The sequence below is a fragment of the Nicotiana tabacum genome, chromosome 19 (assembly GCF_000715075.1).
Source record: "Nicotiana tabacum cultivar K326 chromosome 19, ASM71507v2, whole genome shotgun sequence".
NCBI classification, from domain to species: Eukaryota; Viridiplantae; Streptophyta; class Magnoliopsida; order Solanales; family Solanaceae; genus Nicotiana; species Nicotiana tabacum.
Window position 1 is genome coordinate 62,436,631 of NC_134098.1, and position 14,117 is coordinate 62,450,747.

The window sequence follows — 14,117 nt, forward strand, 5'->3', positions numbered from 1 at the left end:
CGTAGATGCGGAAGCACCAGAACCAGCATGCCTTCAACAATGCAACATGAAATGAAAATGATCTGAACCTCGTCCGAAACTCATTCGGGCCACTTGGGACCCCGTCCAAATATGCCAACAAGTCCCATAACATAATACAGAACTATTCAAGGCCTCAAATCACACATAACAATATTGAAACGACGAATCGCACCTCAATTCGAACTAGAATGAACTTTAAACTTTCAACTTCCAAAACTCGCGCTGAAACATATCAAATCAACCCGGAATGAAACTAAATTTTGCACACAAGTCTTAAATGACATAACAAAGCTATTCAAATTCCCGGAACCACAATCCGAACTCTATATCATCCAAATCAACTCCCGATTAAGCTTGTGAACTTTCCAAACCTTCAAATTTCTAACTTTCGCCGATTAGTGCTGAATCCTTCTAGAAATATCCAAATGCAAATCCGGCCATACGCCCAAGTCCAAAATCACTATCCGGACCTAACGAAATCCTCAAAACTCTATTCCGGGGTCAAATTCACAAAATTCAAACTTGGTCAACTCTTTCATCTTAAAGCTTAAATCATGAAATTCATTTTTCCAAATCGATTCCGAATAACCTGAAAACCAAAACCGACGATTCACATAAGTCTTAATACATCATACGGGGCTACTCATGCCCTCAAACTACCGAGAGAAGTGCAAATGCTCGAAACGACCGGTCGGGTCGTTACAGACACATGCAAAACCAGAGACAAAGTCCATGTTTTCCCCTCCTGATGCTACGACAGAAGCTCGAACAAAACTCAAGCATGACAGGGATGCCGGTGAAGCTTCTACATCTGCTAAATCAGTAAAGCAGAAGGGCAAAGAAATTGCTCGTGATGATGATTTCGTCGAAGAATATGTTATCCCGAAACTTGCAAAAAAAAAAAAAAGTTTCTCCTACTGTCAAACCTTCAAAAAAGAAGATGGTTCAAAAATCTCCTAAAATCATACCCCAATAATTATTGGAGAAGGTAAAATTTTAGTAGATATAATTTTGGTTCTTTTTTTAGTTACAAAACCTGTTCTCATTCTCATGACTATACATATTTTTTATTTTTTCTGTATTTGTAGAAATTTTATCTATATTGTGTATATTTGTTGTTGGTTATTAACTTTTCTACATTTTACTAAAAATTATAGATTTCTTGTATATTATTCGAAATCATTTTGTTAGGGAATATACTACATGATTTAGTTAATTTTATTGGTTATTATTTGCTCTATTTGTAGATGTTAGTTTTATTTTCTGTAAACGAATTATATATATTATGTCTAGTAGTTAGTTTCTAATTTCTTGCTCTAAACATAATTTTATCAGTGCATTTGTAGCTTCAATGTAGTTAGTTGTTATATATGTTTACTAATTTTGTAACTTACTTGTATGCAATGTATTAATGTCTTTATGATTGTAGATAAAGTGTAGTAGAATTGTGATTATTTTGGTTTTTGGTCTTTAAACAAGTTTTATTAACTTACTGTTTCTTTTGGTATATAATCGAATATTGTTTGCACCACATGATGTTGATTATGGCATCACTAGGCTCCATACATTATCCGACCATACTGTTCCTCGCCAAATCAAGGTGTTATTGTCTAAAAATGGGTTAAAGTTGTTTAAAAGACATATTTTGGGCATTTTCTTTCCCTGCCCAAAATATGTATCCAAAATCAGGTAATTCACCTTCTCATGAAGTATGAATTGAACGCATTCGGTTCTTATTTTTTTACAGTACAGATAAAGGGTGAGAGGCTGAACTTTGGGTTGAGGAAGTTTGCCCTTATCACTGGCCTTAGATGTTTTACATAAGTAACAAACTTTGGTTACACAACTAAGTATGACAGTAAAATAATAAGAAGCTATTTTTCGAATAAGGAAAAAGTTGAGAAGTCATACTTGAAACAAATTATAACCAGATGTAGTTGGGTGAATGATGAGGATGCAGTCAAGCTATGTATTCTCTATCTAATAGAATTTGTCCTCTGTCCTTCATAGAAAGATAATGGTTTGATAGACAATTTTAAGTTCTATTTGGCAGATTCGGGGCTGTATGCGAATTTCGCATGGGGTATCGAAGCTTATACACAATTGCTTCAGTCTGTTAGGCATAAGCTCAACCCTTATGTGCATTTTTATCTCATTCGAGGTTTTCCACTCGCTATGCAAATCTGATTGTATAAGTGTTGCTCTATAGTCAACACTGATATAGGTACAAGGGTTGGTAATTCGATCTCCCACATACTTAACTGGACAACTAGTAAGGACAAGATATGAATTTCTGCATTGGAACAGAGAATGATCAAACAATCATGGATCAAGGTAAATATTTTTCACTTCTGGACAAACAATATAATACAAATTATCTACACATTTTATACATATGATGACTAGGTCCCTCATATTTATTTTTTTTCAGTCAGTTCACCAACATGCTTGAAGCTCGAGAAAAATAACTTTGCCAGACAAAGTTGAATACATCCTTGAAGAAGCTGAAACAAAGGTCGAGCATCCGACAAATGCTCCATCTCCATTTGGACATATACATGCAATGGGAATAGATGACAAGAAAAATATTGCGAAACAATAAAAAAATTCAAGAAAATATGTTGATAAGGTAACATCTTAAGATAATCCTAAATGGTTTCTTTAATTTATGTTATGCAAATTATTTCTTTAACTCTTTCTATTTTAATACGTAGGTCGGTTCAGACCTTGGATTGTTCAAGAAAGAGGTATACCTAATTCTTGAGGTTACCTAATTCTTGATTTTTAGTCTTCTTTATATATCTGTAAGCCTCTAATTGTTAGATACATTATAACCATTTTTTGTTCTTTAGGTTTTTCAAGAACTAGGTAGCATTCGACTGCTACTCAATGATTCCATCAAGTCTGTGCTACAGGCAATAAAAAGTCAACATTGATATTAAGGTTTCATTCGAAATATATTCATTTTGGACAATAATTTTTACCATGTTTATGTTTATATTAGCATTCATAAAGTATATGGTCTAACAAATTTTCTGTAAGCCTCTAATTGTCAGATACATTATAACCATTTTTTGTTCTTTAGGTTTTTCAAGAACTAGGTAGCATTCGACTGCTACTCAATGATTCCATCAAGTTTGTGTTACAAGCAATAAAAAGTCAACAAGATACGAACATTGATGCTAAGAAATATATTCACTTTGGACAATAATTTTTACCATGTTTATGTTTATATTAGCATTCATAAAGTATATAGCCTAACAAATTTCCATTATAGTTTACTGGCAGTTCTACGAAAAATGATGAGCATTACAAAGAAAAGAACAAACAACAGAATCCGGGCAGTAGTGCTAAACTAGTGTTGGGCAGCAACAGTAAAACATGTATTTTAACAATTTTAATACAATTTGATGACAAATAACCTACATTATATCTACATATAGCCTAAATTACCAATAAATAATCTACATTATATTTTCAATTGTTGTCTTAGGTATATGACACATGTCTGACATTCAAAATGAGGAGAATGTTCCTATATGTGTTGACTTGTCTTCCCAATTTCAAGGGGCATTGGAGGAATAAATTGCAGGTATGATTTAGTACATTTTATCTACATATTTCATAATACAAATTACATCTTAGCTACATGATAGCATCTCAACAAATTAACTACAATTAAACTACAATTTATCTATAGTGTTGTTTCTGTTTATTACAAATGATCTACAATTTTATTAAGTTGTACATATTTATTGTAATAGAGAAGGAAACTATGCATGTGGACTCTCCAAAACATGATGCAAAAGTTGGCATACAAGGAGAGCATTTAAATGAGGAGAAGAAGACTATGCATTTGAAATCTCCCATTCAATAAGCAAATGTTATACAACAAGGAGACGATTGCAATGAAGATTTCAGTGGTATTATATGTTACAATATAATTGTAGGAAAAAAAAACAACAACTTTCATATAAGTTTCAGTTTTCCCAAAAGAACTAATGCAACCAACATACAATGTTGTTCTTTTATTTAAATTTTGTAGGTGAAGCAGCCGACTACATCAATGTAGGTGATTTGGACAATGACTCCAGGTATGGAAAAAGGGCAGTAACACTGGATAATTTTGAGCTGCTAGAAAAACTCTCACAGATTGTTAAGTTCGGCGAGGTAAATGAAGATGAAACAACCCCTGTGCATTAGGGAAGAACAAGGGTTCCTGGAAAGCATGCCACATCCCAATTTCTCCCTTATTTCAGTTATGGGGGAAGCACTTCTGTTGGACCTCCTCCAATTTTCAACATCAAGCATCCATTTACTGGGGTTATTGGCGACGATGTTGATCCTGACTTGTTTGAAGAATTCAATAAGTGATTATATTTAGGTACCGACACGGTTTAAAGAGGTTCGATTATACAATTTTTTCATATTATCAAGTGCATACAATTTATGGATTTCCAACTAAAACTACATAATAATTGTACTTGTTATGTCTTTAAATATGAGGAAGGTGCCTTGTACTTTAAAAGATAACCAGATCAAGCCGTGGTTTGATCTTGGAGTGGAGAAAGTTGATAAAAAAGATCGGTTTTATACTTTGGCACATCCCGGGTAAGTCATTAACAACACAGTATACACACACCCTGGCAGAATTTAATGATTAGCTGTAGTATTCTGTTATTTTAGAAATCTATAGATATTTTGTTTGAAAATTATAGTTAAATTGTATGAAGCATTGAGAAATAATAAAATCTGTTTTTTGCAGCACATTGATGTTATTTTATACTATTTTGAGGAAGAGAGGAAAGTATGGTCTAGAAAACAAAACACGGTTTACAACCACTGACTGTATGTTCAAGACTAGAATTGAACAAATTTATGAGAGGTACATTAATGCTCCTGCCGATAAGAATCTTGTTGTCAAATCCCAAGACGTCGTATCAGAATACATAGTGGGGTACTGGTTACTTGCAAATATTGCATGGGACAAAGTTGATTTTGTGATTATACCCATAAACTGTAACGACTCGACTAGTCGTTTTGAGAATTAACATTTTGTTCAGCGACTTAAGGTCCCGATCAACTTCATAATATGTATTATGACCCGCGTGTGTGGTCGAGTTTGGTTTTGAAAGAATAATTCTTATTTTTGAAGCTTAAATAAAGAGAGTTAATCGGAGTTTGATTTTTGAGCAAACGACTCCATAATGGGATTTTGATGGTGTCAATAGTTTCGTATGGTGATTTCGGACTTAGGCATATGTCCGAATTTAGATTTGGAAGTCCGTAGGATCATTCGGCACATTTCGGCGAAAAGTTGGAAAAATAAAATTCTTGAAATATTCATAAATTCAACCATAAGTCGATTGGTTGATAACGAGATCGGATTTTGATTCCAGAAATTGGAACAACTACATTACGTCATTTATGACTTGTATGCAAAATTTGAAGTCATTCCGGATTAATTTGATACGTTTCGGCGTAAATTATAGAAGTTGGAAGATTTGAAAACTCATAATTTGATTTGAGGCGCGATTCGTAAATTCGGCATTATTTGATGTGGTTTGAGGCCTCGACTAAGTTCGTATTGTAGTTTGGTACGTGTTGGTATATTTGGTTAAGGTCCCGAGGGCCTCTGGTGGATTTCGGAAGGCTAACGGATTGGATATTTGGACATTTGGAACTGGTGGATTTTTGGATTTGGTGGTGTTCTTGCTTCTACGGAAGCTTCATCGTAGAAGCGACCTCGCAGAAGCAAGGTTATCATTGCAGAAGCGACAAGGAGCAGGGCTGTCATTTTTCCACAGAAGCAAAAGCAACTGCGCACATGCGACACCGCAGATGCGGTGCCTGGAATGCATAAGCGGTTGGCTTCGCTGATGCGCAAGTTGCATTGCACCTGCGATTGCACAGAAGCGGAAATGAGTCCGCAGGTGCGAGAGGGGCTGCTGGCCAGTGCATTCGCAGAAGCGGGGTTTGTCTTGCAAAAGCGAGCACGCGGAAGCGTGAAATTTGTTTGCATGTGCGAAACTGGGCAGAAACATAAGGATTGAAGTTGGTCATTTTTCCATTCTCGTTTTGGATTTTTGGAGCTCGATTTTGGGCGATTTGGGAGGGACTTTTTCACCAGCTTGTTTGTGTTAAGTGCTCTATATCCGAAAGTGATTATATTCCATGAATCAATGGTTATATTCATCGTTTAATTCGAGTTTTAATGGAGGAAATTGGGATTTTTGTAAAACTTTTCAAAAACGGAAATTAAAGATTTGGAGGATTATTTGTTATTAGAATTCGATAAAATTGATAACTCGTATCAGAATGGGTGTTCGGATTTCGTAAATATTCTGTCGTATTTCGAGAGGCGCTCCCCGCGTTGACTTTTGGTTGACTTTTTAATATGAATTTTTAAGTCAACGTTTTATTATCCAGAATTATTTTCGATGAATTTTAATGAAGTTATCCAAATAATTTGGATAGATTTCAGCTGTCTGGAGGCCAATTCAAGCAAGAAGGCTATTTTGGAATATCGACCTAACTTCAAAGAGGTAAGTATCTTGCCTAATCTTGAGTGGGGAAATTACCCCTTAGGCATTGAGTCGTATGTGCCATTTGTGTAATGTGAAAGCCATGTATGCGAGGTGACAAGTACGTACTCGGGCTTATATGTACAAATTGTATTGGTTTAAAGTCGTAGGAATTCTTAAGTATTAAATTGGAAATTTGCTGGCACTTATTAAATCCTTATTTGTCATGCCTCGTTCTTTGTTTGTCGAATTTGTTTTGTATGATAATTTGGTGTGATTGATATTTTGATCCTTATGTGGATTCTGTGTGCTGGTTAAGTTGCCATTTTCTGGAAATATTTACATTTTGGATTTTCCATCTGCAAATAATTATTAAATAAGTTTAAATGGAGACGTTAATATATTTATCAGAAATTTGGATTTGAGAAGAGGTTGTTCTTGCTGATTTATTCTTCCATCTTTTGCTTTTGCATGTTTACTTTGGGACTACGAGGCGATACTTTGGGAGATCCCCCTGTCTTGCATATTTACTTTGGGACTACGAGGCGGTACCTCGGGAGATCCCCCTTTTTTGCATATTTACTTTGGAACTACGAGGCGGTACCTCGGGAGATCCCCCTATCTTGCATATTTATTTTGGGACTACGAGGCAGTACCTCGAGAGATCCCCTTGTTGAGCATTTACATTTGGGTTTACGAGGCGATACCTCAGGAGTGTCCCTGTTGTTTACCTCTATTTGCTATGCTGTTACTTTTCTGTAAAATTTCCCGTCGTTCACTCGTCAGTCATTTCATTAAATTATTATGTCTTCTATCTTGTGAATTGACTGTATGGTTGGGATAGAAATATGAGTACGAGGTGCCATGAGATATGAAGGTGGGTTGAGACCCGAGATTTTTAGAATTCTGAAGTGACGTGTCAACCTATGATTTTACTTGAAGGAAATCGTATTCGAAAGATTTTACTTGAAAGGAATTATATCCGAAGGATTTTACCTGAAAGGAACTATATTCGAAAGGTTTTTATTTGAAAGAATTATATTCGAAAGGTTTTACTTAAAAGAATTATATTCGAAATGTGTTTATTGGAAAGAATTGTATTCGAAAGGTTTTATTTAAAAGAATTATATTCGAAAGGTTTTTATTTGAGAGAATTATATTCAAAAAGTTTTATTTAAAAGAATTATATTCGAAAGATATTTATTTGAAGAGTTATATTGGGAGATATTTATTTGAAAGATTTACATTCGTGAGATATTTATTTGGAGGAAGTATATTCGGGATATATTTAATTGAAAGGATTACATTCTAAAGATTTTTATTTGAAAAATTAATAGATAAAAGACGTATATTTTGAAAGACTTGATTAATTGGTTGTATTTGTCTTTATTATTCGTGTGAGCAATATTTATGGTGTTCTTGCTGCCTTGTTGTTTATGTCACTAGTGGATTATTGTTGCTGTTATGCTATATGGTTCTATTATATTTTGTATGCTATGTTGCACAGGTTATTAGACTAGTGAGTTTCTTGACTGTACCTCGTCACTACTCCACCGAGGTTAGTCTTGATACTTATTGGGTACCGACTGTGGTGTACTCATATTACACTTTTGCACATTTTTGTGCAGAGCCAGGTATTGGAGATATCGGACTCGGACAGAGTTAGTGTGTTGATCACAAGGATTCAAGGTAGAGCTGATTGGTTGTCGCAGTCCCATGATATTCTTTCCATTTTTATTATATTGTCACTCATATTCGAACAGTATTGTATACTCGATCCTTAAGATCATTGCATGTATTCAGTTAGAGTTCGTGATTCAGTATTACCAATCTTGGGAGGTTTTTTTTTATATTTGTTTCTGCTTTTGGTTTTGACACTTGTATTAAATTATATGTTTCAAAAAAAAAGGCTCGAAATGAAATTGTAATCGACTTACCTAGTATTAGAGACTAAGTGCCATCACGACGCCTGTGGTGGGATTTTGGGTCGTGACATAAACATTATGGAGAAATTTCATTGGTTGTTGGTTGTGTTTGACATTACCGATAGGGTTCTATATGTTTATGATTATTTGGTCTCTTCACGAAATCACAAATTTGTTGAATATGTTATCGACAAGTTTGCTATTATGATCCCCCTCTACTTGTCATGCACCGACTTCTATGCAAGCGTCCAGACATCAACTACAAGAACATAAAGGCATACATTGAAAAAGATGTTACTGACCCTCTTAACATTCAGTGGTTGGTCGGTGAGATACCCCAGCAAAAAGAAGGATCATTGTATGTGCTACGTTTCTTTTTATCTATTTAACCAATTATATTTTACATTGAATGCTGAATCTTTTCCCCTATTATTTTTTGTAGTGATTGTGGTGTATACGTGGCAGCATTTGCAGAATATGTCAGCATTGGAGAGCTATCGATTTCGAAGGAAGACCTTTTTGATATTGATTAATACTGTAGGCACTGTGGAGGGCTCCTTTGGGATTATGCTAGGAAAAAGCAAGAGCTTGGTGCAATTAGTGAAAGTGAGGTGACTGGCAGATTAGCAAGAGGATAAGGTGCACTAGCTGTGAACGAGAGAACATAAGTCCGAAAAAAAGAAGAATTAGTTGCCTTTTTCAGTAGAAAAATTGTAGTTAAAATGTTTAGTTGTAGCTGGATTGTAGTAAAATTATAGACAAATTATTTATTAAGAGCAAGTCAGGTAGAATTTATTTGTAGCAGATTTGTGCTACAGTTGTTTTACCTTTTATTTTGTTATTTTGTCCAGAATTCTACTACTTAGAATAGAAAACATATGTGGCTTTTTTTGGTTGAAAGTTGTTAGTACTTGATCTCGATATTGGTACTATATAATTTATTTACAGCATAACTATAATTATGTCTACAACTACTATACAAAAATATATAATCTATTCAATTTTAGCAGTGTTATTAGGAAAGGCTGAAAAGTAATAAATAAACCCAGTATTTGAACAAAACAACTACAAACCAATTGTATTAAGAGTTGAAATCTGTTTAGCAAACATTCATTATATGAGACAGCTTTTATTAAAATTAGCAACACAATTACACCACAACTATAATTCTCCAGAATAGAACAAATGTTCTTCATATGTCTTAAAGAGCAGATTACCATCAACACTACTTAGTAAAAAAAAACTTTAAACTGTATTGATTTTTATTTTCTTTTGGTGGCATTCCTACAAGATATTTTGTTATGCCCTTCTAGTCCGCAGTTGCCACATGAAACCTTGTACTTCTTTGCATTTACTTCATCATATGGTTTGTATCTTTATTTTTGAGGTCTCCCCAACTGCCTTTTCCCGGTAGGTGGCTTTACAACTTCTTCGGCTATATGTTGTGGCACATTCGATTTGCTTTAACTAGGCAGCGGGTCTACTAGTATTTCATAAGTCTGCATAAGGCTCTCCCTCGTGTAATAAGGAGAATAATAGTTTTCATAAGGCTCGTTCATGTGCCTCAAAGCCACCAAAGCATGTGGATAAGGAAGTTCATCGATTTGGAATTGTCCACAACTACATCTCTTGTTTTGAAGGCAAACAATGAAGCGCTTCACACTATCTATCACATTATGGATGTAATCTGTTGAAGCCCTCTCCTATAATTTTATTACAAGCACACAAGTTGTCAGCAACATATACAAAACAAAATAACTACAATTATACAACAACATTTATACAATTAACACTGTATATTTAGTTTGATGGAATCAATGATTTGATGTTATTGGCTATAACCTACTCTCATCTTCTGTGATAATGTCCTATTGTCCTCCAACTCTTTGTTGTATTTTTTCCCAAGGTATGTGAACGTACCATTTGCATTCAATAACTTTTCATTAGTCCAACATTCAAGAAGAGTACTCATGTACTCTAATAGTTCTACTGCGGGCAGCTCTCTTGCATCTTTGGTTACCGCATTCAATGACTCTGCAATGTTTGATGTCATCGTCCATGTTCTGTTCACCATAGCATATACCCGAGATCATATGTGATAGCCAATATCGTATATGTATGCTTTAACACGTGTGTCGATCTCTTCAATCTTTGACATTCTTTCATTAAATTCATCAAGCGTGTATGATAGTGTCGTGATAAAGTACAGTTCGCTTAACTTTAAATGACCCTTCTTGAACTTTGACCTTACATTTATCCAAATATGACACATGCAGGCATAATGTGGCATGCCGGTATAAACAATAGATGTTGCCTTCAAGATACTCTCATTCCGGTCCGAAACAATACACGTATTTGATTTTTCACCGTATGCATGTTTGAATTGCTCAAAAAATACCTTCACGATGCGTTATTTTCTGAATTAACAACGACATATGCTAGTGGTAATATGCTACCTATCACATAGGTAGCAAAAAAAAAATGCAATTTTTGTAATAAAACTTGAAAATATAAAAAATACTATCTCAAAAACAACTTTATAACAATATTTTTACAATTAATCTACATTACATGCTGCATCCATTATGCTAGCTGTTAGCATGATTTCCCTATATGCCGACTTCAAGAAGGTGCCATCAACTACTACAACTGGCCTACAATGCTCCCAACCCTTGATGGACGTACTAAGTGCAACAAATATATACAAGAAATAATTATCTTTAATCTTCTGCAATTTCATTACCGACCCGGATAAGTCTTCTCCATAATATACAAATAACTCGGCAAACGACTATAGGAATAAGCAGGATGGCCTCTCAAAAATTCCAAAGCCTTTTCCTCTGCTCTCCAAGCTTGCATGTATGTTAAGTTTACACTATGATCCGACAACATGTCAGTTTGTATGTCTTTTGGTGTGTATATTGTCTTAGGATCCGCATATTTTGGCATCACCATGCTGCCAACTACCATGGCAGTAGGTTTGCATTGTATATATGTGTTTTCCATATAGATCATATGTGCAAGCTGTTAAATTTTCGAACCTTGAACAATGTTGATTCACTTATGCTGGTGGACTTGAAGTGCCACGTACAATTGTCCCCAACACATATGAGACAGTAGCTACAGAATAAAAATAATTCAAAAAATATTATGCAAATTGTAGCTACAAAATACGAGGTTGTTTATGCACAACAACTTGTCTTAAGAAATTTATATATAATTTATATACAAAAAAACTACAACTTATGCACAGTATGAATTTGACAAATAAAATATTCCTACCTTCTTGCACTAGACCTTCTCACCCTAAATTGAAACTTATTCATGACAAAATAATGCTTCATTGCACTGACAATTGTTTGCTTGTCTTGGTAAACTTGGCCTACTTCAATTACATTTGGCGTATGTATTTTCCTAAATCGCACACGCAAGTATACGCGGTCAATCAAGTAATAAAGTGTGAGTAGAGTATCGTTCTCACGAGGACTTGTGATCAATTATCAACTAAATCAAGCAATTTCTAATTTATCGAGTCAAGAACAATTTCATGGTGATTTTTTTTGTTAATTCTACTAATTAAAATTATGATTAAGATAATAACTAATTAACTAGCACACTTAGCACGAAAGGTTTAATTCAATGAGAAATAATATTCCAAGGTTATGGTTATGTAACAATCCTGTCGAATTCTTCAATTAACTTAACTTATTAATTTATCTGGGTTATTAATCTGCAAAGACAATGATACTCGTAGAAATTCGACAACTTCTACTCGCCTATTCAATTTATTCTAAACCCTATATTTCTATGAGATTATAGATAAAAAGAATGCACTAATAATCTTTTGCACAATTGACTAAGCACGACAAATAGGTATATCTCTATCCGTATTCGCAAATCAATTCCCCAATTATTAGATTCAAGAGCGCACTCTATTCAATCCTATTGCAATCAAGAATTACCTCTTTCAAGTTCAACTCAAGATTCATATATAGTATTTTACTGCTAGCTAGGCAGTAAAATAATTAGGCTCATGATATGAATAAACAACCCAACATGATAAATTAAATCATCAAATCAATATTCAAATATCAACATTCATGTAAAACCATAACCCTAGAATGAACGAGTTTAGCCACACATAGTCATGGTAGCAATCTCAATTAATTTCCAAGAATATATAAAAATCAATAATAGAAGGGAAAAAGAAGAACTCAAGATGAATTCCACGGTTTTCGAACTCTATTATGGATTCTCTCTGCTTCCAAGTGTGTTCTTGCCTCCCCAGGGTCTTCTCTCTTTTAAAAAGTGATTAACTCTCGTATTTATATGGTTTAGGGTTTATTTGGGCCGAAATTGGCTTTTCCTGATTCGAATTGGAAAAGGTGATATTTTTCTGCTCTGGTCCCGATCTGGCGAAGTGACCCTCGCTTCGCTGTCCGGGACTTTTCTGGTTTCTTCTGCTCCGGTCCCGATTTGGCGAAGTGACCCTCGCTTCGCTGTCCGAGACTTTTCTCTTCAGCTCCTTTTCACCAATTTCCCCCCATTTGATCCTTTTCCGCGCAAGTTTGTTCCTACACATAATAAACATGTAATGAGCATATTTTTACTTCAAAAGCGATGTGAACTCCCGCAATTCACACAAGAATTAACACACTCAAAACATGCACTTTTCACCCTTATGAGTATATTCTGTTATGATGATACTTTCATATTCCACAATTGTCGGAGATGTTTGCATATCAATCAACTTCACTGTTCCTGATACTTTTCCAATTGTGTTACAATTGCTTGACAATTGTACCACGTTAGTATTACGATAATCAGAAGTACCTGCACTCAATTAAAAGTATAGTAATTCCGACCTCTGTATATTCAAGTGTTTAGTATTTGACAGAAAACTTGTAGGGACATAACAGTTGAACTACATTTGTTATGTAGTATTATTGTAGATAATTTGTAGTAAAATTGTAAAACACTTGAAATTGGAAAAAACATTAGCACTGGAAAAATAGAGCAAACCTGCAATTGTGCTCGCATTCGACATACTGCATTCCAAATCGAAATCACGCATTATTATACACAGTAGATACATTCCTATGTTTTTGTTTTCCTTTTTCGTCTCCATATACACTCAAACTCCCATATCGTTTCAAATTTTCATTGGAGGACAACGTTCATTGACAGTGTATTTGATTTCGATGATTTTTGCGGAGGTATCGATCATTAGATGCTCTGCAATTGCGGAATTCAATTGACTATAATTTGAATCTCTATTGACTACAATTCCGTCAACATCAAAATTTTTGTATCTCCCAACGCTATCCCACTGACCGTTGAGCTGAAGCATAATCGCTAATTTTGACATTATGTCGCGAAATTTAATTCAATTGTAGCTAATTGTTTGTAATTGTTTCCTTCAAAACCTTTGTTTGTGGAAAACCAGAGGAAACTAGAGAAAATCAGAGAATAGAAGGATAATACAGATATGTTGCCTTGATTATGGTGCGATGATAACCAAAGAAAATATGCATAATAGAAGGATTATACAAATATGTTGCCTTGATTATGATGCGATGATTGCATCAGTAAAATCTCTAATTGAAATATAAGCGATCCCAAAATTACACGTCTAAATAAGGAAGAC

General features: G+C 34.5%; 1 protein-coding gene across 1 annotated transcript; it reads right to left on the reverse strand.

The window, feature by feature from the left end:
- Positions 1-9,933: 9,933 nt before the first annotated feature.
- On the reverse strand, positions 9,934-10,523 carry LOC142173519 (uncharacterized). The gene is made up of 2 exons (XM_075239124.1): positions 10,317-10,523; positions 9,934-10,173 (listed from the first exon to the last, which is right to left on the reverse strand). Exons 1-2 carry the CDS (start codon positions 10,521-10,523, stop codon positions 9,934-9,936), a joined length of 447 nt encoding a protein of 148 aa, XP_075095225.1.
- Positions 10,524-14,117: the final 3,594 nt, after the last annotated feature.

What these genes read in the sequence shown, in the direction of transcription:
- LOC142173519 (XM_075239124.1), bottom strand. Translation starts at nt 10,523, where the DNA reads ATGACATCAAACATTGCAGAGTCATTGAATGCGGTAACCAAAGATGCA. An exon ending in CATTATCACAGAAGATGAGA is followed by an intron (nt 10,174 to 10,316) that starts GTAGGTTATAGC and finishes ATAAAATTATAG; the next exon opens with GAGAGGGCTTCAACAGATTA.